We start from the raw sequence: 23,200 nt of genomic DNA, 5'->3' as shown, positions 1-23,200 counted from the left end.
AATGGCTATCGGAGACAAGAGACAAGAAGATCCAGGAGATGGGTGCGTGTCAGTCAATAGGTAGAAAATTGTCTTTAAAATGAAATCAGGAGAGGGGGAGGAATCAGTGGGCTAGAACCCCTAAGTTTAAATCTCCAGGACCCACTTATAAGCCAGACATGACTATACATGCATGCATATCCAGTGTTGGGGAGCAGAAATAGGAAGGTCCGGGAACATTGGCTGAAGTGTTGAATATCATGTTCAGTGAGAGACCCTTTCTCAAGAGATATAAACAATTGGAAAAGATAACCAACACTCTGGCCCCCATAGTTGCATGCATTGGCACAGGCAACTGTACACAGGGGTGTGCATACACCACACACACACATACCCACACACAAAATCACACACACACACACATGCATACACACACATATGCTCACATTAACACATGTATAAATACTCACATAAACATAACATATACACACATACACTCACACACTCACATAAAGAAGGAATATATCCTCGTGATCCATTACACAGAAGAATTATTATGCTACTTTTCTATACACTGTATATTTCAAAATTAGCTGAGATTTCAAATGTTTCACCACAAAGAGACTATGCCTGAAATAATAGTTATAACAGATATCCTGGTTTGAGTACAAGGTATGCGTGTATCAGAGCTTTACACTGTCCATGTATATAGTTATTGTACTAATTAAAAGCAAAATAAGTATCAAATGAGAAAGGGGAAGAGAATTAGATATAACAATTATAGGAGGTGACAAACATAAAGCCTGAATGGGAGTCTGGAAACTCTATCAAGAACTTAATATTTGAGGTGTCTAGAATCTACTAGCCTCCTGCAGAGTGAATTCTTTACCCATCCATCCCAAGGAATTCAGTCTTTTTCTATTAAGAGCTTTAACTAACCGGAAACACCTACCGATAACATGGAGAGTAATATATATTAAAGCCACTGATAAAAATATTGATCACATCTAAACAAATACCTTCAAAGAAACATGGAGACTGCTATTGGAACAAACAGTGAAGCAACCCAGCCTAGCCAAGGAGATGCTTCAAATCAACCATTGTCTACACATAAGCACAAACACAGGAAATGACAACAGGATCAATCTAGCTTCTCTACAGTGATCTTCATGTGAAACATATCTAGATCTTACTGCATGAACATTTTCTTCCTCCTCCTCTTCTAGTCCTTCTTCTTTTTCTTTTAAAGATTTTATGTATGTGAGTGTGGAATCTTCATGGACACCTGTGTGCCAAAAGTGGGTATCAGCTCACATTATAGATGGTTATGAGCTATGATGTGGTTTCTGGGAATTGAACTCAGGACCTCTGGAAGAGCAGACAGTGCCCTTAGCCTCTGAGCCATCTCTCCAGCCCCTTATGCTTCTTAACAGACTGAAAACCTAATCTAGAAAGTGCATCAGTCCAAGATCAAATGCTAGCAAGTCACGAAGATGGTATTAAAATGGAGTTTACTTAATATTCATATCCACTGATTCTGCCAGTGAACTAGAAGAAAACATAAATCAGAAGGCAGAAGGAAATTCTTCCTCTAATCACTTGGCACTAAGAGCATCTAAATATTAAAATTAATTCAATAGAATAAGGAAATTTCAATAAAGTAATAAAATAGCTAAATGAGATGAAAAGAGAAATCACTGTCTATGAGGAGTTGAGAGCAGTAGAAAATAACTTTGGAAATAAGTGAATTAGAAGCATAATAATCCAGAAAAAACAGTGAATTACTAAAATATACATTAAGAAACTGAGCCAAAGTAAAGAAATACAGATGCAAAGGCTTAAAACTATAACTTGCAAAAGATAGTCTACTTATTGGCTATCACCTTCAGTGAACTAGTGTGTGTGTGAGTGTGTGTGTGTGTGTGTATGATACTTATATTTATATGTGTGTGTGTATATACATACATATATATCAAAAGTGGTAGTCTATCTTTTCCTTTAATTTAAGTTTTATTGCATTATGATGAGAAATGAAACATGATCTCAACTTATCTGAATTTGTTAACATTTAAAAACATATTTTGAGTAAATAGACTCACATCACATTCTTCTTTCCCTTTTGTACCCCAGAGAGCTCCCCCCCTCCATTAAACCCTGAAAGACCTTTAATTTTTATCATATTCTTTAAAATTTATAAAATGTTGTACCAATAAAAATGAGTATTATAAAAGTTGTTTGATATATAAAACAACAATTAATTGAACAGTCTTATGTAGATGTTTGTCTACAGCAATACTGAAAATACATATGTTTTTCTCAATATAAATTTTAAATAACTCCAAATATATTGACTGTATGATATTTTAAAATTATATGTCACTATTAGTTTTTTAATGAACACAAATAGGTAAAGTCTTTTTGTTTGTTTGTTTTGTTTTTAGTAGAGCTTGGCTCTTATGGTGGTACAAACACAAAATAAGAACAGTTTTTAGACATTAGAGTTCATTGTAATAAGGCTGTACTTGAATGTCCATCACATCACCAAAGGATTTTACCTCCATAGTAGATGAGCTAAGAGTTGACAGTTGGACTGGAGAGATGGCACAGTGGTTAAGAGCACCGACTGCTCTGAAAGTCCTGAGTTCAAATCCCAGCAACCACATGGTGGCTCACAACCATCTGTAATGAGATCTGACGTCCTCTTCTGGTGCATCTGAAGACAGCTACAATGTACTTAGATATAATAAATAAATAAATCTTTAAAAAAAGAAAAGAAGAGTTGACAGTTCTGCTACATCAAGAAATGGATTGTAGGCACAATTTTTGGATACAGATTTCCTGCTATGGTCAAAGCTATTTGATTTGAGAGATTGTCATCATTCTCAGGTGGGCATTCTATTCCAACACAGATTTAAGGCCAGAGTAGAATGAAATTTTCCTAAAATGAGAAAAGAATATAGTTAGACAAATTAAGAGTCACCCATACTGAAGCAAAACAATAGTTGTAATACTTCAGGAAAATGAGAGAGATATCGTAGTGAACAGGGGATAGATCCCATGGCCACTAGTCAGAGACAAAAGAATTCTTCAGATATCAAAGCTGAAAAGCAAAACATGGAAGATTTAGAATGTTGTGTGCTACCCCAGAACTTATAACTGTCACTCCACAAGATAAAGGAGCAATGTTCACACATTTTCTGTGGAAAATGAAATGTAGTCTAAAGACATTAGAACTGACTAAGATGTCATTTGACATAGAGGTGCCTGGCAGACATTCACTTGATACAGAAGGAAAATTTGCTTAACCACAACATGGAGCAGTAAGAGATGATTAAAAGTCAACCAGAGAATGGCAGAGTTGGTTTAAAAGGTTTGGCAGGGAACTGTGACTCTATTTAAAGGCAGAGTGAACAGTAGACAACTAATGAAAATTTGGTAGGAAATGGATGGTGACTGCTAAAAACCTTACAATGTCAGATAACATAACAAGGTAGCATGGGCAAACTCAGGTGGGTGGGCAGAGCTGGGAGGAAGCGTAGGCTGCGAACATTCTCATTTTTACAACAGGGAATTCATAGATCTCAAATAAATATCTATTTAAAATATTACTAACATCTTCATAATATTTAGACTTAACCCTTGAACACTCTTCCCCTTACTTTTTTTTTTGTTCTACTAAACTTTAATAAAATATAAAGACACACTTTTAACTTTTAAAGTGATTTCTAGGGCTCCTCTCTATGCTATGGTTTGACTCTGCAAAGTCTATCTGTCTTTGTTACTTTTCTATTACTATGATAAGACACCATGGGCAAGACAACTTATAAAAGAAAGCTTTTAATTGATGGCTCAGAGTTCTAGAAGGTTAGAGTCCATGACGATCACAGTGGAGAGCATAGCAGCAGATAGGCAGGCATGGTCCTGGAGCAGTAGCTAAAAGCTCACATTTCCATCCACAAGCACAAGTCAGAAAAAGAGAGATAACTGGAAATGATGTGGCGCCTCCAGTGATTACCAACAAGGCCACAACTAATCTTTTCCAAACAGTTTCACCAATTAGGGATCAAGCATTCAAATAATATGAGTCTATGGGCCATTCTAGTTCACAGTCACAATGTTTACTAATCTTCATCTTTGATGATTTCATGCATGGATATAATATATTCTGGTTGTTCTTATCCCCTTCCTTTCTATCTCTCTTGACTCCTCTCAACACCTTCTCCTTACGAATATCTCTCTCATCTCCATGTCTTTTTGTTTTGTCTTTAGCCACACTGAGTTAAACCAGGGCCATCTGTGGAACTATGGGGTTCAAACTATCCATTTGAGCCTGGTGGGCTCACCTGGAGGTACAAAACTGAAAACAATGACTGCTTCTATGTCCAAATTCAGCAGCATCCAGTAGTTCAGGTAGTTACAGTATGGTCACATGAATCCTGCCCCCAACCACGATTGATGTATGACTGGCCCAGTCTTATGTAGGCAAGTATAGACAACCATAGATGCTGTGTGGTCATGACTGAACTGATTGCATCACACCCAAAAGACAATAGTCTTCAGCCCTTCTCCCTGTCTACTGGGTCTCACATTGCTTCCAGCCCTTCTTCCTGAGCCTTAGAGAAGGTGGGATAAATGTCCTATGTGGAGCTGAGCTCCCAGCTGTCACTTTTTTCAATAACTTGAGCAGCTGTGTGTCTCAGCATTCAGAAGAAACTTTGGCAAGGCTAGGTGTACCACTTGTCTATCACTGTCAACAAAAACATCCAGGAGGCAGTTTGAACTGGTTCCTGTTCTGAACGCTGTTCCCAAGTTGGTGTTGCTATTGCTGTTTTGGAGATGGGCCTCCTCTGGCAGTAGGATAATGTGGCAAGCTTTTGAAAGTAGCATGGGTCCCTGTTTCCTGTCCTGTCCTCTGCCAGTTCTCAGGCTCCCACACCACTGGGGTGAGCTCTCCAGCACTGCTCTGCCTAGCTCATTTAATACCAAAGTTGGCATGGGGCTAGCATGGACTAGCCTTTGGCTAAGATCTCAGAGCAGATAACATCACAACTATTTGGACACATTGAAGAGGAAGTGATTGCATCAAAAAAAAAGAAAAAGAAAAAGAAAAAACAGAAAACAGCTCTGAAACTAGCTGCTTTGTAAAACAACTTCTCCCAAGAGTTAAGGAGAAGTCCCACAAAAACTATGAAGTCCTCTTCCAAAGCGTGCACCCCTAAAGACTGCTGTGCCAACATTAGAACATCTCCATTAGATGTCTTACCATCTAGCAGCATGGCCACATTGATGATTAAGTGTCTAGTCCATGAACTGAGGGGGAACAAAACACATTCAATCTCCAGCAAAAGGAAACTGTTTACCAGAGGGAAGAGAAAAACAAAGCCTGAAGCTATAGTCCTTTAAATATGTTATTATTAAGATTAACGTGTGTGTGTGTGTGTGTGTGTGTGTTTGAGATTAAAGACTGTATTTTAGAACCATGCATATTATACAACTGTCAGATTAAATTAAAAACAATTCCTAAATTGGATAGCAAAATGAGCAAACAAGGCTTGGCAGCATAACTACTTATAGACATTTTAAAAATAATTTCTAAGTGAGGTACCTTAACTGTACATACCTACAGTGATATGCCCCTAAAATCTGAAAAATTGCAAGCAAAGGCTATAATCTATTTCCAACAGGACATTGTTGATCACTTTGACAACTGTGTGAGTGACTATGTGAGTACTGTGACTGGCCAGTGGGAATATTGGTATTAAAAAGACTGTAAAATAGACAGGTTAAATAAAAACTATAATGTTCTAATTTGTTTAGAAAGTGCCCACATATTCATACACTGCACATACACAGCATTTTAACACAAACTCACACACATAGAATACATATACAAGGGCATATACATATACATTCTCTCTCTCTCTCTCTCTCTCTCTCTCTCTCTCTCTCTCTCTCTCTCTCTCTCTCTCTCTCTCTCTCTTCAGCTCTGGGCATTATGATAACCTTGAAGCAAGAAATTCATCAACAGAAGTGACACAGCTTCTAGAACAGGCAGAAGCCAAACAGCTTCTGGGACAGACCCTCATTTCAGGCTCCAGACATCCGGGCACCTTGCCCACAAGAGGAGCAGTGACCAACTGGGAAGGCTCTGACCTCCAGAGCAGGTGAGGGAGCCATCTTGTATCTGCAGACTGCAGAGTCAACACATCTTCTGGGACAGGCCCTGTTTCAGGCCTTCATCTTCAGCCAGGAGGCATGTCTGAATGCGAGACCTCTGTGCACCTTCCCTGCAAGAGGAGAGCTTGCCTGAAGAGAGTACTCTGACCACTGAGACTCAGAAGAGAGCTGGACTCCCAGGAGTGCTGACAGAGGCTAACAGAATCACAGGAGGAAAAGGTTCCAGCCAGAGACACCTATAACAACTAACTCTAGGGATTACCAGATGGCAAAAGGCAAACGTAAGAATCTCACTAACAGAAACCAATACTGCTCACCATCATCAGAATGTAGCACTCCCACCTCAGCCAGTCCTGGATTCCCCAACACACCCAAAAGCATGATTCAGATTCCAAATCATGTCTCATGATGCTGGTAGAGGACCTTAAGAAGGACACTAATAATTCACTTAAAGAAATACAGGAAATCACTGCTAAACAGGTAAAGGTCCTTCAAGAATCACAGGAAAACACTGCTGAACAGGTAGAAGTTCTTAAAGAGGAAACACAAAAATGCCTTAAAGAATTACAGGAAATTACAACAAAACAGGTGATGGAATTGAACAAAACCATCCAAGACATAAAAAGGGAAGTAGAAACAATAAAGAAAGCCCAAAGTGAGACAACGCTGGAAATGGAAACCATAGGAAAGAAATCTGGAAACATAGATGCGAGCATCAGCAACAGGATACACGAGATGGAAGAGAGAATCTCAGGTGCAGAAGATTCCATAGAGAACATCGGCACAACAATCAAAGAAGATGCAAAATGCAAAAAGATCCTAACTCAAAACATCCAGGAAATCCAGGACACAATGAGAAGACCAAACCTACGGATAATAGGAGTAGATGAGAATGAAGATTTTCAACTTAAAGGGCCAGCAAATATCTTCAACAAAATTATAGAAGTAAACTTCCCAAACCTAAAGAAAGAGATATCCATGAACATACAAGAAGCCTACAGAACTCCAAATAGACTGGACCAGAATAGAAATTCCTCCGGACACATAATAATCAGAACATAAAATGTACTAAATAAAGATAGAATATTAAAAGCAGTAAGTGAAAAAGGTCAAGTAACATATTAAGGCAGGCCTATTAGAATTACACCAGACTTGTCACCAGGGACTATGAAAGCCAGAAGATCCTGGACAGATGTTGTACAGACCCTAAGACAATACAAATGCCAGCCAAGGCTGCTATACCCAGCCAAACTCTCAATTACCATAGATGGAGAAACCAAAGTATTCCATGTTAAAACCAAATTCATACAATATCTTTCCACAAATCCAGCCCTTCAAAGGATAATAAAGGGAAAACACCAACACAAGGACGGAAACTACACCCTAGAAAAAGCAAGAAAGTAATCCTTCAACAAACCTAAAAGAAGACAGCCGCAAGAACAGAATCCCAACTTTCACAACAAAAATAACACGAAGCAACAATTACTTTTCTTTACTTTCTCTTAACATCAATGGACTCAATTCCCCAATAAAAAGACATAGACTAATAGACTGGCTACACAAACAGGACCCAACATTTTCTTGCTTACAGGAAACCCACCTCAGGGAAAAAGACAGACACTACCTCAGAGTGGAAGGCTAGAAAAGAATTTTCCCAGAAAATGGTCTGGAGAAAAAAGCTGGAGTAGACATTCTAATATTGAATAAAACTGACTTTTAACCCAAAGGTACCAAAAAAGACAAGGAGAGGAACTTCATACTCATCAAAGGTAAAATCTAGCAAGATGAACTCTCAATTCTGAATATCTATGCTCCAAATGCAAGGGCAGCCATATTCATTAAAGAAACTTTAGTAAAGCTCAAAGCACACATTGCACCTCACACAATAATAGTTGGAGACTTCAACACCCCACTCTCACCAATGGAAAGATCCTGGAAATAGAAACTAAACAGAGACACATGGACACTAACAGAAGTTATAAAACAAATGGATATAATAGATATGTACAGAACATTTTATCCTAAAACAAAAGGATATGCCTTCTTGTCATCACCACATGGTACATCCTCCAAAACTGACCATATAATCTGTCACAAAACAGGCCTCAACAGATACAAAACTATTGAAATTATCCCATGCATTCTATCACATCACAATGAACTAAGGCTGATCTTCAATAACAGCAGAGATAATAGAAAGCCAACATTCATGTGGAAACTGAACAACACTCTACTCAATGATACCTTGGTCAAAGATGAAATAAAGAAACAATTTAAAGACTTTTTAGAGCTTAATGAAAAATAAGGCAAAACATACCCAAACTTATGGGACACAATGAAGGTAGTCCTAAGAGGAAAATTATAGCCCTGTGTGCCTCCAAAATGAAACTAGAGAGAGCATACACTAGCAACCTGACAGCACAACTAGAAGGTCTCAAACTAAAGAAAGCTAATTCACCCAAGAGGAGTAGACAACAGGAAATAATCAAACTCAGGGCTGAAATCAATCAAGTGGAAACAAAAAGAACTATTCAAAGAATCAACCAAACCAGGAGCTGGTTCTTTGAGAAAATCAACAAGATAGATAAACCCTATCCAGACTAACTAGAGGGCACAGGGACAGTGTCCTAATTAACAAAATCAGAAATGAAAACGGAAACATAATAACAGAACCTGAGGAAATCCAAAATATCATCAGATCCTACTACAAAAGGCTATACTCAACAAAACTGGAAAACCTGGATGAAATGGACAGAATGCTATACAGATACTAGCTACAAAAGTTAAATCACGACCAGGTTAACAATCTAAACAGTCCCATTTCCCGTAAAGAAATAGAAGCAGTCATCAATAGTCTCCCAACCAAAAAAAGCCCAGGACCAGATGGGTTTAGTGCAGACTTCTATCAGACCTTCAAAGAAGACCTAATTTCAATCCTCTTCAAACTAGTCCACAAAATAAAAGCAGAAGGTACTCTACCAAATTCATTCTATGAAGCCACAATTACTATGATACCTAAACAGCACAAAGATCCAACAAAGAAAGAGAACTTCAGATGAATTTCCCTTATGAATATTTATACAAAAATACTCAATAAAATCCTCACAAACCAAATCCAAGAACACATCAAAACAATCATCGATCACGACCAAGTAGGTTTCATTCCAGGGATGCAGGGATGGTTTAATATATGGAAATCGATCAACGTAATTCACTATGTAAACAAACTCAAAGACAAAAACCACATGATCATCTCGTTAGATGCTGAGAAAGCATTTGACAAAATCCGACACCCCTTCATGATAAAAGTCTTGGAAAGATCAGGAATTCAAGGCCCATACCTAAACATAATAAAAGCAATCTACAGCAAACCAGTAGCCAACATCAAACTCAATGGAGAGACACTCCATTTAGCAATCCCACTAAAATCAGGGACTAAACAAGGCTGCCCACTTTCTCCTTACCTATTCAATATAGATAGTACTTGAAGTCCTCGCCATAGCAGTTTGACAACAGAAGATCAAGGGGATACAAATTAGAACGGAAGAAGTCAAAATATCACTATTTGCAGATGATATGATAATATATATAAGTGACCCTAAAAATTCCACCAGAGAACTCCAAAACCTCATAAACAGCTTCAGTGCAGGAGCTGGAGATAAAATTAACTCAAACAAATCAATGGCCTTTAACTACACAAAGGACAAATGGGTTGAGAAAGAAATTAGGGAAACAACACCCTTCACAATAGTCACAAATAATATAAAATACCTTGGTGTGACTCTAACTAAGGACGTGAAAGATCTGTATGATAAGAACTTCAAGTCTCTGAAGAAATAAATTGAAAAAGATCTCAGAAGATGGAAAGATCTCCCATGTTTATGGATTGGCAGGATTAATATAGTCAAAATGGCTATCCTGCCGAAATCAATCTACAGATTCAATGCAATCCCCATCAAAATTCCAAATCAATTCTTCACTGAGTTAGAAAGAGCAATTTGCAAATTCATCTGGAATAATAAAAAACCTAGGATAGCAAAAACTCTTCTCAACAATAAAAGAACCTCTGGTGGAATCACCATGCCTGACATTAAGCTGTACTACAGAGCAATTGTGATAAAAACTGCATGGTACTTGTACAGTGACAGACAGGTAGATCAGTGGAATAGAATTTAAGACCCAGAAATGAAACCACACACCTTTGGTCACTTGATCTTTGACAAGGGAGCTAAAACCATCCAGTGGATAAAAGACAGCACTTTCAACAAATGGTGCTGGCACAACTGGTGGTTATCATGTAGAAGAATGCAATTTGATCCATTCTTATCTCCTTGTACAAAGCTCAAGTCTAAGTGGATCAAAGACCTCCAAATAAAACCAGAGACACTGAAATTTATAGATGAGAAAATGGGGGAAAGCCTGGAAGATATGGGCACTGGGGAAAAATTCCTAAACAGAAGAGCAATGGCTTGTGCTATAAAATCAAGAATTGACAAATGGGACCTCATGAAATTGCAAAGCTTCTGTAAGGCAAAAGACACTGTTAATAAGACAAAGAGGCCACCAACAGATTGGGAAAGGATTTTTACCAATCCTAAATCTGTTAAGGGACTAACATCCAATATATACAATGAGCTCAAGAAGCTGGACCCCAGAAATTCAAATAACCTCATTCAAAATGGGGTACAGAGCTTAACAAAGAATTCTCAACTGAGGAATACCAAATGGCTGAGAAGCACCTGAAAAAATGTTCAGCATCCTTAATCATCAGGGAAATGCAAATCAAAACAACCTTGAGATTCCACCTCACACCAGTCAGAATGGCTAAGATCAAAAATTCAGGTGACAGTAGATGCTGGCGGGGATGTGGAGAAAGAGAAACACTCCTCCATTGCTGGTGGGATTGCAAGCTTGTACACCCACTCTGGAAATCAGCCTGGCGGTTCCTCAGAAAATTGGACATAATATTACTGGAAGATCCAGCAATACTTCTCCTGGCCATATACCCAGAAGATGTTCCAACTGATAATAAGGACACATGCTCCACTATGTTCATAGCAGCCCTATTTATAATAGCCAAAAGCTGAGAAGAACCCAGATGTCCCTCAACAGAGGAATGGATACAGAAAGTGTGGTACATTTACACAATGGAGTACTACTCAGCTATTAAAAAGAATGAATTTATGAAATTCTTGGGCAAATGGATGTATTTGGAGGATATCATCCTTAGTGAGGTAACCCAATCACAAAAGAAGTCACTTGATATGCACTCACTGGTAAGTGGATATTAGCCCATAAACCTAGAATACCCAAGATACAATTTGCAAAACACTAGAAAATCAAGAAGAAGGAAGACCAAAGTGTAGATAATTCATTCCTCCTTAGAAAAGGGAACAAAACACCTATGGAAGGAGTTGCTGAGACAAAGTTTGGAGCTAAGTCGAAAGGATAGACCATCCAGAGACTACCCCACCTGGAGATCCATCCTATAATCAGCCACCAAACCCAGACACTATTGCATATGCCAGCAAGATTTTGCTGAAAGGACCCTGATATATCTGTCTCGTGTGAGGCTATGCCAGTGCCTGGCAAATACAGAAGTGGATGTTCACAGTCATCTATAAGGTAGGACACAGGGCTCCCAACAGAGAAGCTAGAGAGAGCACCCAAGGAGCTGAAGGGATCTGCAACCCTATATGTGGAACAACAATATGAACTAACCAGTACCCCCCAGAGCTTGTGTCTCTAGCTGCATATGTAGCAGAAGATGGCCTAGTAGGCCATCATTTGGAATAGAGGCCCCTTGGTCTTGTAAACTTTATATGCCCCAGTCAGGAATTTGCCAGGGCCAAAAAGTGGGAATGGGTGTTAGGGGAGCAGGGTGGGGGGAGGGTATAGGGAACTTTCGGGATAGCATTTGAAATGTAAATAAAGAATATATCTAATAAAAAAAGAATAAAAAAAGAAAATATGTAATAAAATAAATAAATAAAATTTTAAATTTAAAAAATAAGATATAAAAAGAAAGAAAGTTATCAACAATGTATACCTGGATTGTGGTCTCTACTTACCATGTACAACTCAATGAAACTGAAGGCTCCTTAGAGGAAGACTTGGAGTCTTAGGTAAGGAACAGATCAAAACCAAGGAAACCATCACTTCCTTTTAAACAGATATCAAAAGCCTTGGAAGAATTTTATGCTAGCCAAGAATGACATAAGTTTAGCATCAAGTAATGAGTATCTACCTTGCATTGAAATATTTCAACTATGCTTAAATATGTGAGGTCTTTGTCTTAAAAAATAGGTCATACCTTAAAAGTGCTAAATTGGCAATTTTTAAAGTTGGTAGAGGGAATAGGTCAGGGATTTTTTTCATATTTCCTGAATTATGTATCAGAATAACTACATAGTATATGAGAACATATTTTCTACATAAGTGGAAGCATGATATTTTCAAATTGTTTTAGGCAAATGACAACATTTGCGTTCACCATTTCTCCTTTTAAAAGTTTTGAAAATAAAAATAGAATGCTCACATTATGAAATCCCTCTGAATGTCTACATTTAGGATTAAAAACAATAAACATTGGAGGCAAACATCAGTTTGGCTTGCAAACACTTCTGTTCTCTTCATATTATACTAAAAACATATTAGGGAACAGCGCTCTGGGTGTGTACCCACCTGTAGTTCCAGTAACAAGTAGGCTGAGTCAGGAGAATACCCAGTTTGAGTCCTAGTCTAAAAAGTCAAAACAAATAACTGCAACATCGTTTACTTCATCCAAAGATGGAAAAGTATTATACATCTGGGACAGAAGGTATCTGTTAAACCGTGCTTTGCTAAAGATTTCTGTCTCTGACAGATCTGCAGCACACACACACACACACACACACACACACCCTTGGTGACAAGGGTAAACATCCAGACTTTATAGTCCTCCAACAAGACTTAAGGGGAGAGAGGCAAAATTATTCTCTTCCAACCCCTTCTACCTTCTGTGTGTGACTGCGAAGAAGCTTCAGGGGAACGAAAGAGGTCCTCGGATGGCTGCTGGGTACATTCTACATGCTGTTCTACATGCTACAGTGTCCTTGGATGGCTGGTGGGTACATTTCACATGCTGTTCTACATGCTACAGCTTCCTCGGATGGCTGCTGGGTACGTTTCACACGCTGTTCTACATGCTACAGCAGGCTCCAATTCTTCTTTCTCCTAAATGTAAAGCAAATCTGCTTTCCTCCTCTAGAACACAAGACTGAAACCCCTTTGCAGGGCTGGAGAAATGAGAGAGTATTCTGGCTGATTTAGGGAGGGAGGACTGTTCCAGCCATATAACACCTCACAAACCTTTAAGAGACATAAAGGTAGAGATAGAAGGAAAATCCCCGCTTGCTTCATCCCACTGAAGTGCTTGCTAGTGTCTTAGTGTCATTTCACAAGGTTTTGTTGCGGAAGTTATTTGGCTGTCCTCAAAGCTCAAGATTCCCTGACGCCTCTAGAGAGAAAAGTTCCCAAAGTCCGAGGCATGAGTCACTTCACTCAGTTTTGATGAGTAATCTCAGGTGTCACTGAACCTTGTTCGGAAGAAGAGGGGAGGAGGGCGTCAGATTTTCAGACGAAGAAAACAGGTCTCTCTGGATTGGATGGCAAGACCTCGACTTCCCTAAAATTGCGTCATTTCGAACACAATTTGGTCCAGATGTTATGGACTCCGACGGGTTACCGTCTCGGAAACTCTACATCACGCAAGCAAAAGGCGAGGGGGCGGCTAATTAAATATTGAGCAGAAAGTCGCGTGGGGAGAGTGTCACGTGGCTCTCCAGGCTCGTCACGCCTGAGATAAATACCGCAAAGCAGGAGCTGGGGACTAGAACGCACTCGGACCTGCTCCACTCCTGCACCGCGGCCAAGGAGAGCAAAGAGCGCCCAGCAAGTGCGCACCTGCGGAGCATCCCCGCGGTCTGACCGCAGTGAGTACCGCTCTAGCCTGCCAGCCAAGGCTGCCTGGGACCCGTCGTGCCTTGGTCGGAGGTGGCGTCCGCCCGGGCTCTGCTCCCGCTCCATTCTCAGACCAGGAGAGAAACTGTGCAAATACCAACGCCTCTCTTTGTCTGCCACCTGCAGAGTCTTCAGGCTTGAGAGTGTGGGTCAGTGGGTAGGGGGCTGGGACGCTGAGACTCAAGGAGAGGAGGATTTGAGGCTCTTTGGAGCCTCAGGAGCCTTCTTAAAGGGTTTGGAGAAATGTTCGACCTGGTGGGCTTTTGGTTTTGTTTTTATTTTAATCTTGGTTTAGCGGGGACCTGTTCTTTCTTCCTTGTGGCACTGAAATTCAGCGGCTCTAACTCTTGGGTGGCCACCGCCTCCTTATGTATAATGTCTCTTTCCCACCTTCCTCTGTCTCCTACTCTCTTCAGAAATCGAACATGAAAATCCTCGTGGCCGTGGCGGTCTTTTTTCTCGTTTCCACTCAACTGTTTGCAGAAGAAATCGATGCCAACGATGATCTAAATTATTGGTCCGACTGGTCCGACAGTGACCAGATCAAGGTGAGACCCCAAACGGGCGTGGGAGCTGTTGCCTTCTCCATGTGGTAGCACCCTGATTAGCCCAGCTTGAGCCGCACTGGAATATAAAGGTCGTCATGTCCCGGACAAGGCACATGGCTTATTGCCCATAACTAAACTAAGTTTCCTCCCTGAGGGAGGGCAACGTCGTAGGTTCAGTCAGTATCTCCCCAATATCTCCCCCCACCCCACCCCACCCCCTCTCTCTCCTCTCTGTCTTTCTCACAGCCGGGTTCTCAGCTGGAAACCTCATTAGGTTTTAATCCCTACTTACAGGGTTGGGGAGGAGGGGAAGTCGAGGGGGGACTTCAGTAAAACCGCACTGCCAGAGCGTTTGACATGTTGGGTAGAGAAGTGAATCAGTTAATGGGGGCAAAGCCGGGATTTTACTTAGCTGCGGGGTCTCAGTGGCGAAACTAACTCCGCACTCGAGCATTCAGTGCTCTAAGTTTCCCCGTACATCACTCTTCACTACTAGCTCCAAGGAGCGCGCCTTGGGAAATGGTGAAAGTTGTGCGGTGGTGCAAGGTTGCTCTGAAAGTATCCTCACCCTTCTGCATCCACCCTACTGTTCACAGTTAGGACAGTGAGAGGACTTCGAAGCCTTGCTGAGAGCAAACAAAGGTGATAACAAGAACTTGACTGAGCCCTCTGGTGCAATTAAGAGCAGAAAGCTTACAGGATCCAGGGCTGGAAGGTGTGGCGCTGCTGCAGGAGCCTCCCGGGTAGACTTTGTGGAGAAGGAAATCCCAGGCAGGGCCAGATTGGGGAAAGTGTATAGGTTCTAGTATGGCCCACCAGCTTCTGGTGTCTGGGGGAATCTGTGGCTCTGGGGGACGCTCAGGTACAGCACTGAGGTGATCCTGGTTCACTTAAGTTGTCTACTCGCGGGTCTGTCCCCCAGGAGGCAATGCCGGAGCCCTTTGAGCATCTTCTGCAGAGAATCGCCCGAAGACCCAAGCCTCAGCAGTTCTTTGGATTAATGGGCAAACGGGATGCTGGTGAGATGAGCAATAGTCACTAGATCTATCAGACTATCTGGCCTGCATGCTTGCTCCTTCCTGGAGAACCCAAATGTCTCTTGTACTGGGAGTATAGATTTACATGCCTAAAGGCTTTTGATTGCCAGAAGTCTTCAATCTGTACTTCACTAACTCTAGATCGTGGGGGGAGGGGGAGGGGATCCATTTCTCTTGCTTCACTGCACCAAAGTGATGCAAATTGGAAACTAGCCTTAGCTAAACAGTCCTCTGACTAAAGATCCAAATTACAGGGGTCTCCAGGTATGTTAATAGTCCAGGCTCAGGTGAAAGATGTCTTCTTGGATTGGGTTAGATTTGGCTGCCCCTTGCGACAGTGATAGAAGTATTTAATTGCCTTGAGTTGATGGCACAGTCAGTGGAGCTTGTGAAGAGTTAATGTCAATTCATCTCTTGTCAGATTCCTCAGTTGAAAAACAAGTGGCCCTGTTAAAGGCTCTTTATGGTAAACATCCCTATAAATCTTTATTTTCCTGTTATGAATGATCACGTAAAAAAAAAAAAAAGCATTTTGTGCCTAATTAAAAAAGTGTGTACACATCCGGATGTGGGTGCATGAGCCTGGGGTGTGTGTGTGTGTGTGTGCGCGCGTGCGCGCGTGCAAGTGCGTGTGTATTTTAAGCTTCTGCGCATTCTAGTGAGTGACTGACTTTGATGTCAGTCTATAGCTTTCCTATTATTAAGAGACCTCAAGAGTCCCACAGTTCTACCTTTTAAGCCATGGCTCATATTTGGCTTTTATTAGTAATTTGGTTGACATTCATCTATTTTAGTCCCAGGATGGCATATAAATAAGAGTCAAATATTTTGAAAATCAATTCCTTATGTTCCCTGTAAAAGATAAAGTCGCTTTTAAAAACAAACCCATGTCTCTGCTAACTGGCTTTCTTTTCTTCTAGGACATGGCCAGATCTCTCACAAAAGTAAGTTCACACTCATTTTGACATTAATGATATCAAATGTTGCTTCCTGTGTTACCCTTTGCAGCACAACATAGAGCCGCATAGTTTTAATAAAGACAATGCAGGGGGGAAAGACTTACATGCAGATTGTAATTTGCTAAATAATCATTATGACTAAACTCTAGTATAGGCAGATTACCGTACCAAAATGCACATTACAGTTGAAAAGAAAAAAAGAATTAACACTTGTAATTCTTTTAGTTTTAGAATTTCTACTATAGGGTTAAAATTCATCACAAGCACTCATGTCCGATACCTCTCCCCATGAACAGAAAAAAAAAAAAGGAGAGAAAAGAAAAGAAGAGAAAAGAAAGAACACTTACATACAACTTCTAACTCATATTCGTGAACTCACTTTTATAATGGCAAGGAAGGGGTCTTGTCTTCAGCCTGTGATTAAGCAGAATGAGTGAATATCTGAGTAGAAAATGTGCTTAATACATAAAAACAGATAGGGGTGCAGGCTGATTTCCCCTTGATCCCATAATTAAATGGGAATCTGGGAGAGAAGAGTGCAGGTTGCAGAACTGCAGGGTCTTTAGAGCTGTTTCCTAGCTAATTAGATCCAGAGGCGACAGGAAGTCCCTTGGGACACTGACAATAATGCCTGCCTCTGTGAGCTAAGAGCCATGAGTTTGACTCACCCTGGCAGGGTGCACCCCAAACTGGTAACACTCTGGTCTCAAACAACACAGTGGAAACTAAGAAAAATTCTCCCAGTGGCAGTGAGATAATGACCTTTCCTGCAGCCTTCATTTTTGAGGGAAAAAAAAAGTGTTAATATTTACTAAGGGTTTAAACTGTAAGGGGATTTTATATAGCAAAAAAATATGTAATAAAATTAATATATCCAATTTATGTTTTAAAAAATTGCTTTCAGAATCGGAGTGTTTTTAAGTCTAAGTCTACTAAATGTGACCCTTTAGAAGATTCTATATGCTAAGGTTCCCTTGTTGAGAACTGCAACATATTTGGTAATGAAGAAATAAGCTTGGATGTTTTTCCCACACACAAATGTATAACCAACTTCCCCAAAATTCAAATCTTGCTCCGGTGGCAACCATATTTAAAACGTTTATGTATTCCACAAGCATATATATTCAGAATCTTGTTTACTTTGTACTAGTTATAAGTTTATTTCTTCAAAAACATACATACTAAAATACCCCTAAATGTATTTTTCAGGGCATAAAACAGATTCCTTTGTTGGACTAATGGGCAAAAGAGCTTTAAATTCTGGTATGTATAAAATCATGTCTGAAAATATGCAAATCCACTTCTGTAATTTTTATGAAAGCACAATATTCAAAATACTAAAAAAAGGAGTAATAAGCTTACCATGAGCATTCCTGTAGACAAATGTTCATAGTGTCTGTAGCCACGAGTGCACTGATAGATGCTTAATCTAACCCCACCGCAATATTAGTAAATTTCTCTCAAAATACTAGCTCTTCCAGCATCTACCCCATTTAGTCATTACACCCCCTGAGTGTTTGGTCTAGTCTAACACTCTTTTTCATAGATATTCTCAATAAAATGTCCTGGACCCTTAGAGAGAGATGAGCTATTCACTTATAACTGAAGTAGTATGGAATTTTCATAAGACGTTACATCTGGCAATCTAGAAAGCAAATTGTTTCTAAAATTACTGTCTCTTTTTGAAGTCATGGAAGCTCAAAATCTCAGTGTCTTCATGGGTGGTGAAGAGGCCTAGTATATCTGGGTCCATTCTAATGCCTTCAGAAAGGGACAGCATTGAACCATTCTTTCATTACTAGCTTTAGAACTACATTTAAAAAGAGTCACAATTCCCCAAAGCCATTTTAAACCTAAAGGAGGATTGTCCTTGACCCAAAGCTGCATAATTTCTCATTTCTCCTACTTGAACTTTCTACATAAACGCCACAGGCCTATCTCTAAAGCCCCTCACTGTTTACTTCATTTAATCAATTATATTCAATATTATATAACCCTATTACTGTTTTATGGAAATTGGCTTTTTTAGGCACTTTACTACCAGTGGAAATAGATTAAAATGATAAACATCTGGTTACAAATTAGCCAGCAGCTGTCTTATCTATTTAGAATATTCAGTTCCCAGGAAATTTATAAGATGTGCTGGCTTAACTTGTAATTATCTGAACTCACCCCCAAAATAGTCGTTCTAGCATCTTTACCATTAATTCACTTTGCAAATTTAGACACTTTCATATTTTCTCACTAGTAATCTTGAGGTTACAGAGGTTGACTCTTAAAGAAGTTGTGTGTACCAGTTGAAAACTTGTACTTGTTTCATTTTTTTATATTTTTATTATGTATTTTCCTCAATTACATTTCCAATGCTATCCCAAATGTCCCCCATACCCTCTTCCCCCGCTCCCCTACCCACCCATTCCCACTTTTTGGTCCTGGCGTTCCCCTGTACTGGGGCATATAAAGTTTGCGTGTCCAATGGGCCTCTCTTTCCAGTTGCATTACACTAGCAAGCGTTTGCTGAAAGGACCCTGATATAGCTGTCACTTATTTCATTTTTATGTATATGTATATTATCTTCCAGCCTTGAGAAATGGAATATAGCTTAAGCCCCTGTGGTATATGCCTCCAGATGTATCAGTCCTCACATAGCTATAGCTTTCTTAATAATGTTATTAATCACCAATCCAGAATTAATCACCAATCTCCATTTCTAGAATTTTTACACCTTTCAGAACACATGTAACTTAAGAACAATACAGTAATTTAGAGCAGGTTAAGTATACTTCAAGTAATAATTATAGTTAATAAATGTAGGCTCACTGCAATGCATTAGAATTTCTAGTAAAATTTTTATTCTTATTTCAAAATGTAAGTTAATATATTAAAAATAATACATTAAATATATAATACATTTACATTAACATTATATCTCAATATATTATATAATATATAAAATATAATAAATATAATATAATTAACTATATAATCTATTAAAAATATATTAAAACTAAAGTTAAGAAAATACAAATGGAAAAAATAGGAGAGAAATAAGCAGGCACCATTTTACATACTTACTGGGACATGACTATCAGAGTCGTATCCGCAGCCACCTGATCCCTACTATCTTTTGGCTAGATACACTTGTGACAATCTAGTAAACTGAAAAACTGCCCCCAGCTTCAGGACACAGAAGCTGATAGACATTTTCAGAGAGTTCAAGGGCCCGGTAAGAATCTGCCTCCCTGCAGGAGAACACTGTGTCCTGCCTACAGAACCTGCCACACACACACACATACACACACACCCACACACACATACACATACACAGTCTTTGTGCGCTTTAATTAGCTGCCGCCCCACTTCCCGGAGGCACAGAGGTTTGGTAGCCTAAAAGCCTGTCAGAGCTTTTATGCCACCCATCTCCCTCCTAGTGAAAGAGAATGAGAAGCCAACTTTTGTGTCCTTCAAACGACTCTGGGGTGCAATCTGCTGTAGCTTGGGTTCACATAGAACTGATGCAAAGAGTTCAGGTTACTCCTCATGGTCCTCAGAGAGGGAGGCAGGCCTTTAGAGAGCAGCACTGGGGGAGCAGAGCTGATGGTGGCCCTGGTGCCTTCCACCTTCTCCTCAACCTCTCACCTGGGCAACTATTTACAGGAGCACTCTGACATCTCCATCTCTGCCGTTTCCTCTCCATTCAACATTCCACACAAGGCATTCTCCACCAGCACATGCATGCTGTTATAATACCAACCTAAGTAACAGTGCTGGCTGAGATGATGAAATACCCTCACGTAGATGGTTATTCTGATCCTTAATATTTTGTGGTGATAGATCCTTCGAAATTATATCTAGTATGATGTAATAGAATGCGTCTTAGCCTTTTTTTTAGCACAGTGAGTCACAGTACGCAAATTAGTAAGTAGCCCGGTGCTAAGCACTTTTGGAAATAGCAAATGACATTTTTATAGGCCTCCAGATTTTAAGAACTAAATCAAATTGTGCTGTTTATTTGTAAATTCAGTGGAATGCCCAACAGAAAGTAATGTAATATCAGTCTCAAGGGCAATCACTCTATCAACAGAAGGTGTCCCAGAGAGAAGAGACCCTCATACCATCAGGTTCCCCTAGAATAGAGTTTAGGCAGTTTTTGCCGGAAAAGAACAAGGTCCTAAATATTTTAGGCCTCCTAAGCTAGACTGGTGTATACTGACTTCTCAAATTTGTCATTTTTTTAAAACCAAAATTGCCATAGATAACACATACATGAATTGAGTGTATACATCTCCAAATAAAACTGTATTCGTAAGAACAAATAGTAGGGGCACTTTTGACCTTTAACCTGTAGTTTATTGACCTTTGTCCTAGAACAAAAGTTCAGCATTTCTTTTTTATCCCACTAATGCATGGCTGTGGTAGGTATGGTCCTTTCTCTAATCACTGTGAGTCTCTGCCAGGGATTTAGTAAGTTGCTGAAAATGAACATCATATTGGATTCTAGAAATACACTGTTGTAACTTTAGGATACCAAATATATAGCAGATGCCCAAAGAAACTAGGAATACTGTGGCCAGAGCACTTCTAAGCAAGATGGAAAGTGCCAGACAAGCTGGGAGGATGTTCCAAAAACAGACAAAAGATCTTCGAAGTATTTCCTCCAGGGGGACTCACCATTATGACATCACAGTGATTTAGTCTATGCATTGACCTTTGCTAACTCCTACTGCAAGTCTCCTTTTACTTCCTATTTGCAGTGGCTTATGAAAGAAGCGCGATGCAGAACTACGAAAGAAGGCGTAAATAAACCCCTGAACGCACTATCTATTCATCTTCATCTGTGTCAGTGAGCAGTGAACGGTAAAATAAAATGTGCGCTATGAGGAATGATTATTTATTTAATAACACATGTTGTTGTGAGTGAAAAACTCAAAAAAGAAGTGTTTATTTTTTCATATTGTGCCAATAAGCCTTGTAATTCTAATGTGGTGACCTCCCCAGAAGTAGAAATTAGTTGTAACTTCAGCAAAGCACAGTGATGATGGAGCTGTCCAAGCTTAGGAGTGATGCAGTCTCCAAAGAAAGGACCCCTTCTGTGAGCCAGCGCGGGCAGCTGCTGCTGGAAGCAGAGACTCCTGTGCGGTCTCTCTCGCGCTTCCCCTGGTTCTGCTTTCATGCTGATAATGTACTGAGACTTCGGTATTTGACTCTATTTGTATCCTAGCAGCATGTTTCCTGTTTCGTGACTATATAGAGATGTTTTGAAAAAGTTTCAATGTAATTCTCTGGTCTTCAGTCATTGTATGATGTGTTGTGATAGCTACCATTTTAAATAAAAGAATGTATCTTCAGGAATTTTGTCACATTTTTTCATTAATATTTATGTCAAATCAACAGTCTTTCTTCTACTAGATGAAGTATGCTCAAAGCTGTTGTGGTTAAAACACATTCTATCTCTCTCATACACAAATTCACACATTTAGTGCATGAACACACACACTTAAACACATTTTCTTTGCTAAGCCATTTGATTGGAAATAAAGCAATTCCCTTTTGGAATCCAAAGAGTAAAAACCAAATATGCCTATAATTTCTTATTACAGATAGGAAAATAATCTGGTTCTAGTTTCAATATTAATTTCACTGGTTGTTTTATTTGCACACTATGATTTTATGCCTGTTTAAAACCTATGTATAAATATACTAGGGCACCAGATCTATAGGAATTAGAATAGCAAAGCATACGTTCAAAGGACTGCAGGCAGTTGAGGGGTGCTTAGCATTAATAAACAAAGGCAAGGAGTCCTTTCTAGTGCTTTTGCATTGCTGACACCCATAATCTTCTAGCAGAAGCCTGGGGGGGAAATGAAGCAAGAGTAAATAAATGCATAACACTGAAAGGAATGGGCACATGAACTTATTCAAGGGGGAAGATGGCTAAGGAGCCTTGGGTCTGGCTTCATAATGCACAGAGTGTGAGATACTAAGACAGGATAAACCAATACAGGAACAGCACCACCCAGTGTGGTAAAATCACAGGAACTTAGGCTGTACTGGGGACTATTGTCAATCAGTGAAAGCAATTCCAGGAAAGAGAAGTCAAAGTGTGTCCTAACTTCAGTGTCTGTAACTGAACCGAGTAGTTTGTTTACAAGTTATATTTCATTATAATCCTATTGTCATTATTTTTGATATTTAAGGTCCTCTTAAATCTCTATACCTAAGACCACCAATTAAAATTCTATTATAATATTCTAAAAGATAATACCATGATGTAGCTAAATTGTATATATGTATAATCACTCAATGGGGAAAGTATGTTTTACTATTGTTACTGTAACCGTTTTACAGATGGGGATAGAGAGCCTAAGGGACTGTTGAAATAGGACATTGAGATATGAGATAAGTGTGGATTACAAAGGAGCTCCTGAGGAAACGTCAAGGAGAAAAGACAACAAAGAAGTTGAACAGACATGCAGATGCGACAGAATCCAACACAGGA

At 39.6% G+C, this 23,200-nt stretch overlaps 1 protein-coding gene across 4 annotated transcripts; it reads left to right on the top strand.

Annotated features, from left to right (window-relative positions):
- Positions 1 to 13,851: 13,851 nt before the first annotated feature.
- Positions 13,852 to 22,047, top strand: Tac1 (tachykinin precursor 1). 4 transcript variants are annotated; one of them, XM_021165464.3, is made up of 7 exons: positions 13,855 to 14,129; positions 14,574 to 14,705; positions 15,628 to 15,724; positions 16,164 to 16,208; positions 16,663 to 16,686; positions 17,911 to 17,964; positions 21,456 to 22,047. In XM_021165464.3, the coding sequence occupies exons 2-7, from the start codon at positions 14,583 to 14,585 to the stop codon at positions 21,503 to 21,505; spliced, it is 393 nt and encodes a 130-aa protein (XP_021021123.1). In that variant the 5' UTR covers positions 13,855 to 14,129; positions 14,574 to 14,582; the 3' UTR covers positions 21,506 to 22,047. The 4 variants fall into 4 exon arrangements, with proteins under 4 accessions (XP_029334580.1, XP_029334581.1, XP_021021123.1 ...); XM_029478720.2 differs by lacking the exon at positions 17,911 to 17,964 and having other exon boundaries at positions 13,852 to 14,129; XM_021165466.3 differs by lacking the exon at positions 16,164 to 16,208 and having other exon boundaries at positions 13,857 to 14,129.
- The last annotated feature ends 1,153 nt before the right edge of the window (positions 22,048 to 23,200 follow it).

This window comes from Mus caroli, unplaced genomic scaffold (genome assembly GCF_978045245.1).
Source record: "Mus caroli unplaced genomic scaffold, Mus_caroli_1 scaffold_7, whole genome shotgun sequence".
Taxonomy (NCBI): domain Eukaryota; kingdom Metazoa; phylum Chordata; class Mammalia; order Rodentia; family Muridae; genus Mus; species Mus caroli.
The sequence above is the reverse complement of the archived record's forward strand: the minus strand, read 5'-3'. Positions and strand labels throughout refer to the sequence as shown.

Coding starts and splice junctions, on each gene's coding strand:
- Tac1 (XM_021165464.3), top strand. CDS start 14,583: ATGAAAATCCTCGTGGCCGTGGCGGTCTTTTTTCTCGTTTCCACTCAA. Junction 15,725..16,163: donor AATGGGCAAACGGGATGCTG/GTGAGATGAGCA, acceptor ATCTCTTGTCAG/ATTCCTCAGTTGAAAAACAA. Junction 17,965..21,455: donor CAAAAGAGCTTTAAATTCTG/GTATGTATAAAA, acceptor TCCTATTTGCAG/TGGCTTATGAAAGAAGCGCG.